At 34.9% G+C, this 18,233-nt stretch overlaps 1 protein-coding gene and 2 pseudogenes across 8 annotated transcripts in view; all 3 read left to right on the forward strand.

Moving 5' to 3' along the window:
• The first annotated feature begins 1,327 nt into the window (after positions 1 to 1,327).
• Positions 1,328 to 3,347, forward strand: LOC146886785 (uncharacterized; annotated as a pseudogene).
• Positions 3,348 to 10,698: 7,351 nt separating this feature from the next.
• On the forward strand, positions 10,699 to 12,243 carry LOC146886786 (uncharacterized; annotated as a pseudogene).
• Positions 12,244 to 13,564: 1,321 nt separating this feature from the next.
• CSTF77 (Tetratricopeptide repeat (TPR)-like superfamily protein) overlaps positions 13,565 to 18,233 on the forward strand; it is a 50,898-nt gene continuing 46,229 nt past the window's right edge. For 7 of the 8 annotated variants that reach the window (XM_085672159.1, XM_085672160.1, XM_028068643.2 and 4 more), the window contains exons 1-8: positions 13,565 to 13,746; positions 13,823 to 13,888; positions 13,963 to 14,025; positions 14,158 to 14,267; positions 14,963 to 15,063; positions 16,896 to 16,957; positions 17,053 to 17,193; positions 17,301 to 17,429. In XM_085672159.1, coding sequence (XP_085528285.1) covers positions 13,744 to 13,746; positions 13,823 to 13,888; positions 13,963 to 14,025; positions 14,158 to 14,267; positions 14,963 to 15,063; positions 16,896 to 16,957; positions 17,053 to 17,193; positions 17,301 to 17,429 — 675 coding nt within the window. In that variant the 5' untranslated portion in view covers positions 13,565 to 13,743. The remainder of the gene's footprint in view (positions 13,747 to 13,822; positions 13,889 to 13,962; positions 14,026 to 14,157; positions 14,268 to 14,962; positions 15,064 to 16,895; positions 16,958 to 17,052; positions 17,194 to 17,300; positions 17,430 to 18,233) is intronic. The other variant, XM_028068640.2, reaches the window with a different exon arrangement.

Consider the following 18,233-nt stretch of genomic DNA (forward strand, 5'->3'; position numbering starts at 1 on the left):
CAGCAAGGTTCTCCCTTAGGGAAACCACAAGTTATTGCCAATGATGTCTAAGAAGAAAATAAATTCATTGTTACACATTAAAATGACAAATTATATCCATAAGTTAACAAAAATGACTTACCCAACAAGATAAGGGACAAAATAAATTTCTTTTCCGCGTTCAAAGCATCCGGTCACATATGATTGAATGTCATCAAACTTGTTGCCTTCATGAGTGAGTTGGGGGTCTACAAACCCATATACATCATTCAGTCCCATAGTTTCAGTGACACCAAACAAATACCTAAACATAAAATTGATTTAATATAAGTAAATAGATAAATATATCAAATAAATATATATAATGACTGAAAGACTTACATCATTCATAATTGAATAATGGTAATATTCAGTTCCTCTTATCCCTGTGCAAGCTCCAAGACATCTTGGGAATGCAAGTAAAGTGGGATGCCAAGGTCTCTCCCAAAAATGTTAGCATCCCAAGGAACTTGCATCGGCTTATAAGCTATCATTTCTGCAAGTTGGAGCAATGCACCAAGAGGATCGTCCAAAGAGAGAAGAATCTTCTTTAATTGAGGATTTTCCTATATTGATGCAATTTCAGTTAAAATGGAATATAGTTTAAGTTTGAATATAATAAACATGTAAACTTAAAAATTTAGTATATTAGTGGGTTTAAGAGTCTGTACCGGGGGGTCAGAAACAACCAAATCTCTAGGCCAGGCGAGGAAACATTGAATGCATGTGCCACAATATATACCTCATCTGTTGGCACAGAAACTAAAGTAAACGACATGAGAACCTCCTCTACCGTGACCTTAACCTCGTCCTCTAATAACTCCATGCCATGAAGAACTGTGGTTGCCTCAAATACTTTTCCACGAGCCACTAGTGTCTTCTCTGTACCATCCCAAATATATAGCTGACATGGATGAGTGTCATCCATGTCATCCCCAGGTGGAGCTGAACAACTCCCCTTTCTGCTTCTACTTGTTAGAGTCAACGATTTACTAATGTTATTCAATTACTTTATTAAATATCATTTATTCAATTCATAACTTATAGAAAACAAATTTACCCGTGGAAGGCACAAATGGGTCTAGTTCTGGCAGAGGATCCACTAGGGAACGAATGTCATAATGCTCAAATTGGCGCATAAGTTCTTCTCTCACATGCATAGTGATCATTTCCTTCATTCTTTGTTCATAATCAACACCATGACTGCATGAAGACTGACGAGAGGAGGAACCAAAAATTTTGAAAGTGCCAATGCACTAAAATTTTAAAAGACAAGGTGGTTAAAGTTCATCTATACCAAAAAGGATTCATGCCAAATTACAAGATATGGCCATTTCATGGTGAAGAAATGCCCTCCGTTGATTTCACTACATAAGAAAATTGCATTCATATTTCAAGTATTGTTGCACACACCTTTGAGATGGATCAATTTATGTATATGCAAGAAATGGTGAATGATGCTCTTAATTGACATGCTTCATTTGAACAACAAGACAATAGTCGTTTAGAAGAGTCTCCAAATGAAGCCACTCAGAGGTTTTACAATTTGTTGGCAGAGGCAAATCAACCTGTATTTGAAGGGGTAACAGAGTCGAAACTGCCAATATGCATTAGACTTTTGGCTTGCAAATCTAATTGGAACATTCCCAACCAAGCATAGACAATATAGCAAAAATCAATTTAGATCTAACACCACTGAATAATTATTTGCCAAAGAATTATTATGAAGCCAAGAGATTAGTTTCAAAGTTGGGATTAGAGTCTAAGAAGATTGATTGTTGTGTTAATGGGTGTATGCTTTTTTATGACAACGATAATGGCAAAAATGATGCATCCTTGCTTGAATGTAAATTTTGTGGACAAGCTCGATATCACACAATCCATGCAGGAAGAAGGCAAAAAAAACAATTCCATTGAAGTCTATGTTCTAATTGCCTATAATTCCAATATTATAAAGAATGTTTGCTTCAATGGAAACAGCACAACACATGACATGGCATTATGAGAACAAAACTCAAGGAATGTTACGTCATCCATATGACGGTGAAGCCTGGAAACACTTCGATCGAAAGCATGAATCCTTCACGAGTGATCCTCGTAACGTTCGACTTGGTTTATGTTCGGATGGATTTAATCCATACATCTAGGCGTCGTCTTCACCATATTCTTGTTGGCCTGTGATTGTTACTCCATACAATCTTCCACCTGAGATGTGTATGACAAAGCCTTTCATGTTTTTAACATGTCTAATACCAAGTCCATCTAATCCAAAGGCATCCATAGATGTTTATTTGGAGCCTTTGATTGATGATTTGAATAAGTTGTGGAATGGTATTTGGACGTATGATGTTTCAAAGAAGCAAAATTTCCTTATGAGGGCGGCTTTGATGTGGACTATTAATGACTTCCCTGCATATGTAATGTTATTTGGTTGGAGCACACATGGTAGATTAGCTTATCTGCATTGCATGGAGCACACTAAGACATTCACATTGAATTATGGTCGGAAAAGTTGTTGGTTTGACTGCCATCGAAGGTTCTTGGCCACTGACCATCCATTTAGGAGAAACAAAAAGGCATTTCGCAAAGGGGAAGTTGAAACGGATAGGCCACCTCCTAGGTTGACCCCATCACAAGTTTGGAGAAGAGTAAAAGATTATCCAAAAGTGACTGAAAATGGTGTGACAAGGATAGATGGGTATGGAAATTGGCATAATTGGATCAAAAGAAGCATATTTTGGGATCTTCCATACTGGAAAGATAACTTGCTAAGACATAATCTCAATGTCATGCATATAGAAAAAAATTTCTTTGACAAGACCAAAGATAATGACAAGGCAAGAAAAGGTTTATCTTTATATTATGGTCGAAAAGACTTGCAATTGAAGCCACAATCTAACAGGTGGTTGCTCAAACCAAAAGCAAATTACACCTTCACAAAAGATGAATCTAAAATAGTTTGTCGTTGGATCAAGGAACTAAAAATGCCATATGGTTATTCTTCAAACTTGGCAAGATGTGCTAATATCGAAAAGGGTAGTATTCACGGTATGAAAAGTCATGATTGCCATGTCTTCATGGAGACATTACTCCTTGTTGCGTTCAGCTCATTGCCAATGCACGTGTTAAATCCTCTAATAGAAATTAGTCATTTTTTCAAAGACTTGAGCTCAACGACACTAAAGGAGCATTCATTGAAAATGTTAGAGGAAAATATTCCAATTATTCTTTGCAAATTGGAAAGAATATTCCCTCCTAGGTTCTTTGATTCAATGGAGCATCTCCCTGTTCATTTGCCATATGAAGCATGGCTTGGTGGGCTAGTGTAATATAGGTGGATGTATCCATTTGAAAGGTGATAAACCATGATTACTATATCTTTGTATTTTTAGACCTTTATTCTTGTTTCAAATCACAATCTATTCATTTCTTTTTATATATTTATGGGGGAATCAAAACGTTCTGTAAAATGTTGGAGTGCCACACAATTTTTTTTCAAAAGTAAATGTTGGAGTGATAGTAACAAACCACAACATTGATTTTCATAAAAAAAGAAAATCAATTTCTTTTCTCAATGTTCATTAAAAATAAAAAAAACAGCATACAAAGCTGAATGTTGTTGTCGTTTTCTCAACACTGCTTTTGTATGTGAAAAACTGAGGATTGTTGCCCTAGTTGAATTTTGGAAAAATCAGACATGAATCCTTAAATGTTGATTTAATGTAAAACATGAGCTTTTCTAATATATCTGGAAGACAACACATCAAGGAAATTAATAGAACAAGTAGGTTCTCTTTTTGCATATAAATAGGGCCATAGTATCAACTTTTTTAAGTTGTTACACAAAGAGTGTTTTTGTTGAGTGTTTCTAAAAATGCAAAACTACAACATCTTGTTTTTAGTTTAGTGTGTAACAAAGTAAAACTTCATATTTCTTTCAGTAAAAGGTGATAACAATTTTTGCATCAAGTTGCTCTCAAGAAAGAACCAAGCTTGTCAGCATATACACAGGTAATGTGCAACTTTGTAAATTAAGAGAATGTGCCATCATTTTTGGAATTAAGCTTAGTTTTAAGTTTTTCTTTGAGTCTGCTCTCATGTTGGTACTATTTGGACTTGTAAGATTCTGCTGCACATTTTGGGCAAAAAAGAAGCTCAAAGATCAAGGCCTTGGAAGCTTCCTTGACAAGAAAGTTAGTCTAAAATTGTGTTGTTTGTTCTTGTTTTTTTGTCTCTTACAAAAACTATGTTTCTTAAACAAATAACTTTGTTTGATTGGTCTAACTAGTCCAACACCCATGTAGAAAATAGTTTGAACTAGTATTATCATTTTATCTAATAAAACATACAATTTAGTCATTAATTTAATATACAATGAACTTTTTATAGTTTATATCATTTTATTACTTAAGATATAAGCCTAAATGCTTCTTATTGAATCATGGTTTAACTACTGTTAAACTTAAGCCAGTAAACAATGAACTAGTACATAATAAAGAAGAATGGTACCTTCTACCATAATTCACCTATTGTTATTGTTTGTGTATCTTTTAGTGCTCCCTTCAGTTGAAAAAGAAAGCTTTGGACATAACAATCGCAGAGCTTGTGTAAGACCCACTAAAATTAAATAATTAAATAAATAATTATTTAATAAATGTGGGTACGAGGTAGGAGAAGCCTTTATGGCATTAAATGTTATTCTTTGTAACGTGAAAAAGTACTAGCTCAAGTGGTTGAGAGTACTTAATTATGTGAGAGGACTTGGGTTCAAGTCCTATGTATGTCATTTATGTGTTATTTAATTATTATTGTTTTAATGATATAATTAATCACGTTTCTCATGATATAATGCTTGAATGGTATTAGTTAGCATGAAACATAAATTGGCTTGATGGTTGTACATGTGCTTGGTAATGGGCATGGTTGTGGGTTCAAACCTTGGTGAACCTAAATCAAACTTTATTTTTGTTAAACTTAGTTTTGGCTTGAATGTGAAAGGGTAGATGAAACCCTAGCAGCCAAAGAGGGCTGGAAAGCCATCATGAGACAATTAATGAATGGTAATTAACATGGATTAATGCCATCATGAGACAATTAATGAATGGTAATTAACATGGATTAATGCTTTTTCGTTTTACTCCATTAATCCCACATTAAGACCCAATTATTGATAGGCCATTTAGAGGTAAGAGAGAGGGTTTTGAGGTAAGAGATAGGGTTTTGGTAGGCTATTGTTGTGGTTGCAGAAGGGAGAACGAAAAATCTAGTGTTTGTGAGGATTGAGAGTGTTGAGGGGAGCTTTGGGGCTGAATTGAGAAGAATCAAGGAGGGTCTTGGTGATCAAAGGAGAACTTGTCAATTTTCAAAGTTTTAAGCGAAGGAAAACTAGGTTAGGGGAGTTCTTATTGATGTGCTAAGTATTTGAGAATGATACTGCTCGTTGTCATCTGCATTGCATCTGGGTTTTTGGAATTTTCCAGAAACCACCTGGCAGTCGTATTAGACCCGCCAGGCGACACTTGTTGCACAACCCAAAATTCTAGGTTTCCTGATGGTCCGCCTAGCGATGTGAACTGGATTTCCCCAGTTCGCTACTATTTGATGTTTTGTGTTGAATTGGGTTGTCTGGATGATGTCTGGAGGAATGTTTAATCGTACTTTTATGGTGTATAGATAATTGCAATTATATTAAAATAATCACGATATGAATTGCTTGAAATTTTGAGGTTTAGGATTCATGTGGGGTGGTGATGGATAAACATTGATTCTGCAGTTTATGAATTTAATTATGTGATGGAAATAATGCCAATTTGATCAAATTATGAACTGTATACGATGGGTGCAATTGAAATTATATAAGTATGATGTTGTATGTTGTGTTTGGGAATAATTGGGGTCACGTCGAGTGCAGGGAAATATGGGCAGGACCCAAAATTATTGAGCACCGCCTGGCGGTACCGAGATCACCGTCAGGCGACATCGCAAATGCAGGAGAAATACTGATTTGTCTCACGTTTGAGTTCTTGGGTGAAATTAATTGAACCTATGGGTTGTAAAATTGTGTAAATAATCATATGGGTAAGAATAAAACTTGACGGGTGAGATAATGAACTATAGGTGTTAAAAGGTATGAAATGAGTTGTGTACGAGTATGTGATAATGGGTAGATATGCATTAAACTAGATAGGGTTGTATGTAGAAACATGATAAGGACTGTAATTATGTGGGGATTAGTAGTTAGGACACTATATAATGTTAATTGGATGATTATGGATTGGTCAAATAGTAAAATGATGAATGGGAAGAAAAATGTGCAATTTGGTTATTGTAAATATGCTTGGTTGATTGGGATAGATACTTGGAGGTGGTTTATGTTGCATGATTCCCTAGTTGGATTATTGAAAGTGTATGAGCTACCTTGAAAATTATGGTTTGCTTGATTTATTGCGTGGATAGTAATCTAGTTATAGAACTATATCTGGAGTGCATAAGTGTGCAATAATTTAATGTGTTGTGTGATTTAAGGTCCCTTAGGACCTGTTTAATGTGCTAAGATTAGTAGCAACTGCGCTACTTGTGTGGTGCCTGGTGGCGAGGTCGAGCCGCTAGGCGATATCAAGTTAAAATAGTGGTAGTGGGCCCTGTATGCGCGAGGCGCCTGACGGCAGTAAAGGTTCCGCCAGGCATAATGGAGCAGCAGAAGGCCTAGAACGAGGCTGGCACCTGGCGACGCGAGAGGGGTGCGCCAAGCGGTGACGGGCAACGAGGCGCCGAGCGGCAGGGTGGAGTCCGCCAGGCGGAGACGATGTAGTGAGGATTCTGCAGGCGCGTGGTTCCTGGCGGTGTGTGATGCCCGCCAAGCGGTCTGGACCTAGATTTCGCCTAGTAGCGTGAGATGCGCGCCAGGCGGGTTTGGTCCAGTGATGGTGCGCGAGGAAGGGTTCTACACAGCTTTAGGTGATGTTCATGATGCGAGGCTTTGGCTGGGGGCCCAGTTACGAGTGTATCTTGTATTGGGGTAACACATGACCACTCTAGGTTGTAGCTTGGTGGTTTAGGAAGTCCAGTGGAGTGTGCGAGTTGTGGCTCGTACGGCGAGGTTCGGGTGATTGCCCTCTTCAGTGCATTTTGATAGAGTTTTGGTAGTTTGGAACAGCTACAAACAAACTTATGTTTGTTTTGGGGAGCTCCACTTGGTGTCACGGTGAGATGTTGTGGCAAAGTTATTCCCACGTATGGACTATCAGGTGGTGGCCTGTAGTCGGAGGGGCAAGTAGACACTCGTACAGCAAAGATCGATCATTGATCTCACCTAAAGGGTATAGAAATGATAGACGTCTAATGTAAGTTCTGGAAATGGAGAAGTAAGGAAAAAAGGGAGAAGAATGCTAACCCGGGTTTTAATGTTGAAATGTTATATTTAACATTATATTGGTTTGGTTTTATTGAAATGAGCTCACCCTATCTGTGTGTGCTTAGCGATGATCATGTAACTTGTTACATGGGAGCAGATGTTGATGCAGGTGAGCAGGCTAATACATAGAGACGGAGTGGGGACCTCTTGGGAATTTTCACTGGTTTACTTTGTTGGACTATGGTTTTATTGTAATAATTTTATGGATAATTATATTTGTAATACTGTTTTCCCGCGAAATACATTAATTGTTTTGGCGCGTTGAACTTATGGTTTTAAATATTTCCCGTGTTTTGGGAAATTGGTGAATAATAAATGTGGTTGTTTTATTAAAATTTATTTTGTTTGTAACACCCCATTTATTTAATAAAGCTAAATAAAGGATATGTCACACAGTATAATATAAGAAGCGAGGATAAAAAAGTATAACGTCACTCCTACAAACATCCCAATTGCTTAAAGGACAAATAAAAGAGGCACACCACGATGCCAGGTTATAAGTAAAGTAAGAGAGTGATAATGACTTAAACAAATTCCCGGAGAAAATAATACATGGGCCTTAGCCCTAAATGAAGAGCCCAAAGGCAGAAGTCAATCCAAAGGCTAAGCAACGGAACCATCACCTCCCTGTTGAACATGGGTGTTCCTCGCATCTGCTCACATCAATAAGTTGATGATCATCGCAAAAGAGAGTACCACACAGTAGAACACACAACAAAAACAGAAGGGTAAGCTAGAGCCAAAAGTGGTTTTATCATGCAATCATATATACTTTCACGGTCAATTATATATACATCACCCAAGCATGTTATGATCTTCCAAAATAATACACTAAGACTCAACTCGACTCATCCAGATACATATAACTTGGTCGGATTTAGCGGATGCTTGCACTTGTGGTGGATACCTTTGCTCACCCCCGAGCTATGTGTTACAAGTGTTACAATGAATCAAATTCCTCACACACAAGGTTAGCCCTTAATGAGTTTCAGGCCTCCTGCTACTCTCACCACACGAGTCAGTCCGCTCTAAGTGAGACTAACTGACTCCTTAGAGTGTTAGGATGCGATCCTTACCTTGAATCCTTACCAAGTTATATAGATGGGGCACCGCCATAGACACCCACTAATAGGGGCCATGGAATTACGTCCCGACCACTAAAGCACGACCCTAAAACCCCACCTAGAGATTTCAAGGAATTACGCACTGACCATGGACCAATCATAATCAAACAAATAATATTTAACATGCACATATAAATATCTCATGCCGAACTTTACCATCCATCCTCATTTGTATCCCATGTTGAATCCACACCATCTCATTCTTCCCAATCCATGAATATAGAATTTCACCTCATACCAATACCATGCCATTTTGATACCAACCATTTCATTGAAATCACATGCCAAGATCATACCCAAAATTCATCATTTGCTCACCCATGAACCATTCCATATCTCATATCAAATTCATACCCAACTCATCATATTCAATTCCTGTTAAACTCATAAGCCACAAACCATAATTCATCATATTCACCCAAGGTCACTCAATTCATACTTTAAACGGCATAATCAGTCCAAACATATGATTAATATCCAAAAACAAAGAAAACAAGAAGCAAACCCACCCCGCACAGCCCCTCGCTCAAGCATAAGGGTCTCACTCAAGCGAGCTCCCTTCGCCTAGGCGAGAGCTCGACAATCTGGAACTGTGGCCATTCGCACTAACTCGCTTAGGCAAGATCTCCTCGCCTGAACGAGGCATTCTCTCACTCAAAACAAGGATGGCCTGCCTGAGCGACAACTCGCGCAGAAGGCTTGGGCGAGCCTCTACCAGTCTCGCTTAGGCGAGACCATCAGTTCTCGCCCCTGTTCTCACCTGCAGCAGTCACATTTTCACACCAAACAACAAACACAAGCACTTCACATGTTCATAGTAACATATAGCCCATACAACACCAAACAGAACCAAGAATAGGCCAAAAATCGTTTAAAACACAAAGCCCTAACTTCGCTTACCTGGAAAGAGCTATCCAAATGACTCGTATACATAAACAGTGAGCATCATAGCTCCAGGAACTACTTAGTGAGCTGGAAACATAGCATAATGGAACAGAACAAGGGCATTGAGATAAGCCTCAGAGTAAACACGAAAATAAGACTAGGAGAGATCTAGTATGAGCTAAGGAGCAACTTACGTGGAGTCGAAAGAGCTTGAGCAACGTTGACGAAGGCTAAGGATCAAACCCTAGCAGAGCTTCTGTTGAGAACGATGGGGTTTGAGGTCTGATGTTTTCTGAAAGTGAGATGAGAGTGAGAGTGTTAGGCTGGTTTAGGGTCTTTGGCTCCTCATAGGCCAGCCCTCAGGTCCAATTAGATCTGAGGCAGCTCTTAAACATAAGGGCAGAAAATATTGGGTCTTACATTGTTTATTTTAATAAGTAATTTCCAACTAGGACGTTACAGCTTGAGCAAAAAATGTGGAAGTTTCTATGTTATCTGATTTGTAACGGTTTTTAATTGTAAAAAATGTGATATATATTTTGTGGCGGTTTTTAACTGTCAAAATCTGATATATTTTGTGGCAGTTTTTAACCGTCAAAATATGATAAAATATCAAAAAATAAAAGTAAATTTTGTAGTGGTTTTTGACCGCTACTAATTTCTTTTTCATTTTTGACAACAATACCAGCGATTAGATTTTGCTTGTCAAAATCTGTTTTTGACATGCGTAATTTTGATGGTTTTTTAAACCGGTAGAAATTTCATTTGTGACGGTTTTTAACCGCTAAAATTTGTAATTTTAACTGTCACAAATGTCCATTTTTTTGTAGTGAATAGTTAAAAAAAAATTCGTTACTCATATAATTTAAAAATAAGTGAAAATTTTAAAATCAAAATGTATAAATATTTTGTTTTAAGTTTATATTTTCTTATTTTTTTTAGATAATAGGCAAATTAATAATAACAACAAACCATGAATAATAAAAATTTATATATTTATATATGTGATTTGTCTTTAAAGGAATGCAAAGGAAAGTTAATTGCAGTTACATTCAGTTATTATATTCTAGTTATTTTGGAGGTATTTGATGGATTGCATTTTATAACTTCTTTGATCGACTTTCTAATGTATTTTTTTTCTAAAGTATTATTTCTTCTTTTAAAGATTTTTTTTTCCACTATTGTTTGGTTTGTGTTGATTTTATTTACTTCTAAAGCAAATGTAATATTTCATTTATGGTTAGGCGAGTGGAAAAAATGTCAACTTCATTACCAAATTCTTCTAGTTCTAACTCGAAAATTTCAAGTATTTTATTTCAAAAGATGTTCAACAAGTTGATTATGCACCTTTATGGGCATATGTCACTTTATTGGACAAAGGAGCCTAGGCGGGAAAAAGAGATGGACTTGCAATTTTTGTCAAAAAACTTTTAAAAGTTCTTATTTTAGAGTAAAAGCTCATTTATTGAAAATTGATGGGTTTGGAATTACTGTGTGCTCAAAGGTTAATGAAGAATATTTGGTTGAATTGAAATCGGTTGTTGAATTGGCAGAAAATAGAGTAAAACCTAAGCATGTTCCCTTGCCCACTAAAGATAGACATGAAAATAGTTCATTAAAAAGAAGAAATAATGGTCCCTTAGAGAGGGCATTCAACATGGAGGATAGAGAAAATCTCAATGCTCGCATAGCTAGAATGTTTTATTCTTCTGAATTGCCTTTTAACCTTGCAAGAAACCCATATTATGTCAATTCATATTTATTTGTTGCAAATCATAATATTAGTGGTTTTGTTCCTCCTAGATACAATGCATTAGGGACAACCTTATTACAATAAAAGAGAGCACAGTTGAGAGGTTACTCAACCCAATTAAATCAGCTCGGAACAAAAAGGGGTTAGTATAGTCTCCGATGGATGGACTGATTCCCAAAGGAGACCTTTAATTAATTTTATGGTCACGAGTGAGGGGGCTCCTATTTTTTTTTTTTAAAGTGATTGATGCTTCTAATGAAATAAAGAATAAGTAGTACATAGCTAACAAGATGGTTGATGTTATTAAAGAAGTATAGGAAGAAAATGTTGTGCAAATTATAAAAAATAATGCTTCTTTATGCAAAACTACTAGAATGATCATTGAAGGTTTCTTTCCTAATTTTTTTTGGACACCTTGTGTTGTGCATACATTAAATCTTGCCTTGAAGAACATATGTGCATTAAATAATGTTGAAGGGAATGATGTTGTTTATGGTGAGTGTAGTTGGATTATAAAACATATCGATGATGTTTCTTTTATTAAGAATTTGATCATGAATCACTTCATGAGATTGGCAATTTTCAATCCTTTCTCACATTTGCAGTTACTTTCTATTGTGGATACACGCTTTGCATCTGCTATAGTGATGATGAAAAGGTTTAAATTTTTGAAACCTTTATTGCAATCAATGGTCATTAGCGAAGAATGGAGCTCTTATAAAGCGAATGATATGGGCAAAGCCCAAGCTGTGAAAAAATTTGTTTTGAATGATGTATAGTGGGACAAAATTACGTATATTTTGGCTTTCACTCAACCTATATATAACATGCTTAGAGCTTGTGATAAAGATAGTCCCACTCTTCATTTGGTTTATGAGAGGTGGGATACCATGATAGAAAAGGTGAAGACAGTTATATATAGGCAAGAAGAAAAAGAAGTAAATGATACATCAAGATTTTATGAAGTTGTTTACAATATACTAATAGCAAGGTGGACTAAAAGTTGCACTCCTCTCCATTGCATGGCTCATTCTCTGAATCTTAGGTAAATGTATCTTATCGATATATTTTTTTAATAATTTATACATAAATAGTTGGAAAGTTACTAATTTTTATAATATATTTCTTTCTCAATTTGTATTTATAGGTATTATAGTGAAGAATGGCTTCAAGAAATTTCAAATAGGATCCTTCCACATGAGAATGAAGAGATTTCTATGGAGAGGAAAAAATGTCTAAAAATTTTTCACAACTAGTTGGATATACAAAAGGTTGCACTTGAATATGTTGATTTCTCATCAAAATCAAAAAGCTTTTCTTCTTTTGACACAATTGAAGATATGTGGATATTAGATCCTAAATCTTAGTGGGTGATGCATGGTTCTTTTGCCCGTCTCCTTCAAAAGCTAGCATTGAAACTTCTTGTGCAACCTTACTCATCATCTTTTGTGAAAGAAATTTGAGTACATATTCATTTATTCACTCATTAAAAAGAAATAAGTTGGATCCTAAAAGAGTAGAAGACTTGGTTTATGTGCATACTAATTTGCGACTTTTGACTAGGAAGAATGAAGAGTACAACCAAGGGAACAATAAGATGTGGGACATTAGTGGAGATACATAAGATGGCTTTGATGATGTTGAAAATCTTAGAGTGACAACATTATCTTTTGATGAACCAAATATAGAAGTTGCCTTATTTACACATGATACTCAAAGAGGAGATGAAATTGACACTATTTCTATTTCTAGACAATAAACAATAAATAATGATTTACAATTTTTATTTGTTAAATTATTTAAAACTATAGTTTGTCTTCTTAATTCATATATTGAATTTAATAAATTTAACATATTCAATTTAGATAATATTTATTAATAAATTTTTTATTTATGGTATGATTCAAAATAAATTATAATAATATAATATATATTTTTTAAATATAAAATACTTGCCGTATAAAAACATATGCTATATTTTTTAAAATAAGACGAATCGCGATGATATACTTGTCGTATTCATTCATCATAATAACTAATCTTTAAAAAAATAAACTTTTGAGACACCAATCAATATAATAACCATAAAATAAATTTCCTATATCTTTTCCTAATAATAAAAGTGGGTAACAATAAAATAAATTTTCTATATCTTCATCTCATAATATAGAGAAGTGGATAACAGTGTATGATTATTATATCAATATAATAATATAATAATAGTTTTAAGATTAAAAGTATAACAATTTAAAATATAATTACGAACTAACTAATAGCAGGAAAAATATTAGAGTTATTCTTTTATTACTAAGTTTTATGTAACTTCTTAAATTAATTTGATTGTTTGAATGACCTAGCTGTTAATTAAACCTCAAAAAACAAATAAGGCAAAATTCTCCTCGATCCCCATCTAAATATTTCCAATTAGTCCTTGTATTCTCCAAAAAGCAAAATACCCGCTTCCTTCTTCTTCCCCTTTTCTACTCTTTTCAAACTGGGCAACATGAAAGCGTGACTGTCCCTGGCTTCTTTTCTTTCTAACCCCCGACATGGTACACCTTCATTCTTTCCTTCTACGTTGTTGATGAGCATAAAAATTTGACCTTTTTTTTAATTTTATTTTTTTAGGATAAAAGCAGTGGCGGAGACAAGTACAACATTGAAACCGCGGAAATCTTGGCAAACGAGGCTCAGGTTCGGATCCAATTCCCGAGTTCATATTTTTCGCATACCCTTTAGCTAATTCATATTGTTTCTGTGCTGTTCAGCATTTGCCTGTTGCGGAGGCCACGCCCATATACGAGCAGCTTCTGCTATTGTTTCCAACTGCTGTAAGTGTTCTTGTTAATAGCTTCGGTGGTTATTATTGGAAGCAATTTATGGTTTTGGTTGTGTTTTGTGATTTAAATTATGTCGCTTCTTCTGCTATGGGCTGATTTTTGTTGATGGTTGTTTGTGCTCAGGCCAAGTTTTGGAGGCAATATGTGGAGGCATATATGGCTACAAATAATGATGATGCTACAAAACAGATTTTTAGTCGGTGTTTGTTGCATTGTCTTCAGATTCCTCTATGGTAGATTGTTTGCTTAATCTTGTTTATGGCATTGGGTGATGTACTTTTTTTTACTGTCTCTTTTGGATAATTTTCAGCTGCGGGTTGGGGATAGAGAGGTTTTGGGAAGAGTACAGGATACAAAATTACTGCATATGTATAGCTGCATTTCTGTTCGATCAACTAATATTTGTAAACTTATTTTCAGTTGGCTATCTTGTAAGGTTTATTGGTTTGCTTACTTGAGGGGACCTGTCTTGTTGTTATTCATAGATATTCTTGCAAGGGCATCCTCTTTAAAATATTGGACATTTTACATGTAACTGTTAGAAATTGTTCAAAGTAAGAGTGAGTTTTCAGGAAGAAAAGTAATCTGATTTTATTTCTTAAAGATCAGACGTTACACTGAAGTATTTATTGGATCAGTACATTGTCATAGTGACAGCAGTAGTTAGTTGAGTAACTGACTTAACAACATGTGTTACTGACTTAACCACTTTGCAAAAAACTAACTGCCTTAGAGACAGTGACTAGCTGCTCTTCTGAATGTGTCCCATCTTCTCTATCCTATATTATGTTTGGTGTTAAATTTGTATAAGATTGTTCTTTTTTTTTTTTTTTTTTTTGTGAACATGGATGAAACAGCCTGCTTATTTTGCTGGTCTTGTGGTACATGCAAATGATGTTTTTGTTTCAATCTATCCTCTGGTATACAGGAGGTGCTACATTCGTTTCATTAGAAAGGTCAATGACAAGAAGGGCATGGAGGGTCAGGAAGAGACCAGAAAAGCTTTTGATTTTATGCTTAACTGTGTTGGTAAGTTGTTTTCCTTTGTCCTGTTCGAATTATCTTTGTTGTTTTGTTGGATTGAAACATCAGCTATTTAGGAGATGGGGAAACTCATGCATGATGATTTGGTCATGTGAGGAGCATCCAGTAGAGACTTTGGTGAAAATAACATTGATTAGAGGGCCCTAGTTGGTAGAGAAGTGGACATTAAAATTGGTCCATTGGATGGGTAGAGAAAAGACAAGATATTAGGAGACACAAATACAAAAATGTATCTCTTTTAGTTGTATTACTGGAAACATGCTTTTTGGTGGAACTTGTTTTATATAAAACCATTTTTCTGTCTTCGTCCAATATTTTAAGCTGTTAGGTAATTGGTTTCTAACTTGATATTAGAGTTTTATTACCAAATATCAAGAGTCAATCCTTGCTGCTCCTATTCTTCTAAATAAAACTTGGATATCGGCAAACAATAGGGTTAGTTCATGCAGTACCCATGCTTCAAGGTCAAAGAGTTGTTGTTTGAAATTGTATCAGGCTTCAATGGTCGTGTGGTCTAGAATTTGATACTTGTTACCTCCATTCATTTTGTATGTGGATTTCAACGTAGGGTTGGGCTGTTTATTGTCTGCAATTCAAGCCCTAGGGGCTTTGTGTGATGAGGAGTTTTACATATGAAGCCATTTATGTACCTTGGATCGATGACATATTCTTTTGTGATAACTGGAAACTATCAGTAGATTGCATACATATTTAATACAAGAAACTCTGGGAATATAAATTTTGAAAATATTTGGTGAAATTTTGTTTTACTGGGGAAATATTATTTTTTTCTTTTTTTTTTGCAAATAATTCATTTTAATGTTGACTTAAAGAAGTTTGAGTATTAAGAAAACTACAAATCTTTCTTGATTGAATAGATAATTAAAGGGTAAAAAATATTGATTTGATATATTAACTCAAATGACATGTGCCATGAACTCTCAAAATGAAGACACATGACTACATGTGAAGAATAGTACATAAAAGGTTATCTTGTTTTTTAGAATGGGGACTTGAATATAGGAGTTGATTGGTTCAAGTCAGAGCCTATTGCAACGAGAAAACCAAGTTATATATTTCATCTTATTGGATAAGGCTTTGTTGCTGTTTTTGAATGTATAATTTATTGATAAATATGTTAGTGGTTTTTGTCTTTTTACTGATTGGGTGCATGTTTGAAATCCTATTTATTGCAGAGTTCAAAGTAAAAGAAAATAGGAATCTTAAGAGATTGATTGAAGTTGAACTGGTCTGATTTAGGCATGGGGCTATTGGGGAATTGCATAAATTTTGAATTTTAAAAATTATTGGTAATTGTATAATTTTTCTTAATAAGCATACTATAATTGCAAATTTCTTGTGTAATTAACCATTTAGTAGATCTATTCACTAGTAATTTTAAATTCTTTAGTCTAGTTGAAGCCATCAATTTTCTTTTATAAATAATTGCGTCCTAGTTAATGCTTTAGCTTCTGATTTATATTTCACTTATATTTTATGTTTGAAAGCCTTCTACCACTTTTTTTTTTTTTTTACTGAAACTCACTATTAATGCTGAAATTCATTATTTTCTTTTGATGTTATTTGGAAATTAGGAGGGAAAGGGAAGAATGTTTGTTATATTTATGTATAAATAAATGTATCTATACGTTATATACATACATATATATATATATATATATAATATATATATACATACATATATATATATATATATATATATATATATATATATATATATATATATATATATATATATATATATATATATATATATATATATATATGTACCTTGACACTTAATGATGTGATAACAGGAGCAGACATAGCATCTGGTCCTGTGTGGATGGAGTACATAGCCTTTCTAAAATCATTGCCGGTTTGTTTTGTTAACCTTTCGTTTTCTGCAATTCTTGGAGTATAATTAGGTATTATGTTACATAATTTGGGGTCAAATTCCGTGATCTCTTTCAGGCTATAAATGGTCAAGAAGAGTCACACCGGATGACTACTGTGAGGAAAGTCTATCAGAAGGCTATTGTTACTCCAACTCATCACATTGAACAACTTTGGAAGGACTATGAAAACTTTGAAAATTCTGTTAGTCGTCAGTTGGTAAGATATTGATTATGGTAAAATGCTTACTCTATTAATTTGTATTCATTAGTTTGTAGCTTTTCTACATTGGTTGCATGCAATTTGATGATAAAGGTGTTCTGCAGGCTAAAGGACTAATATCTGAATATCAACCCAAATATAATAGTGCTAGGGCAGTTTATCGGGAGAGGAAGAAGTATGTTGATGAAATTGATTGGAATATGCTTGCTGTACCACCAAGTGGATCCTACAAGGTAACTTTTTTTTTTTTTTTTTCTTATCAGCTATAATTGTTACAGGATAATTTCTCCTATTTAAACATGCAACTATGGATCTCTAAAAATTGTAATTTGGGTTGTGAAAGGGTTGGAGATCACACGTTGACTAGGAATAAAGTTTGATAATAATATATAATGCAATCTTCACCTTAGTAGCCGGTTTGATGAGATTGAGATACTCATAAACCCATTTACTAAAATGGTATCAAAACCATTCAGAGCTTATCCTAGTCAAATGTTTTGGTACTATTATGCCACCATTATCGGCTCCTACTAGACGATCTACAAATATCTAGTTCCATGCTTGAGATATCCATTTCTTGGTGTGAGGGGTGTGATCGGGCTCCTGTTAAACCACCCACAAATATCTAAACTCACACTCGAGATGTTCATTCCTCGGTATGAGGGGGTGTGTTGGAGATCTTAGATCAACTAGGAATAAGGTCAGATTTTAATATGTAAGTGGGGTGCAATCACACTTTACAAGTCAGTTTGGTAAGGTTGCAACTTGATGTTTCTTTTATATTTTATTTATGCTGATGTTGGTTTCATGGTCCTCGTTTGCAGTAGTTGGTTGTGTGTGAAAGCACAACTTGATGTAAATTTTGATATTAATTTTTGTGGAAGCTGCTGGTTACACAGATTAAGCTCTATGCTTGGTGTTAATGAGATGAACACTCTTATCTTCTTCCACATCATCCATTTGTGATGACATTATATTTCTATATAGGGGTTTATACTAGGGATGTCAAAAATATCCGTACCCGTGGATATCCGCGG

Source organism: Vigna unguiculata, chromosome 4 (assembly GCF_037176805.1).
Source record: "Vigna unguiculata cultivar grain cowpea cultivar isolate G323 ecotype 2 chromosome 4, ASM3717680v1, whole genome shotgun sequence".
NCBI lineage: Eukaryota > Viridiplantae > Streptophyta > Magnoliopsida > Fabales > Fabaceae > Vigna > Vigna unguiculata.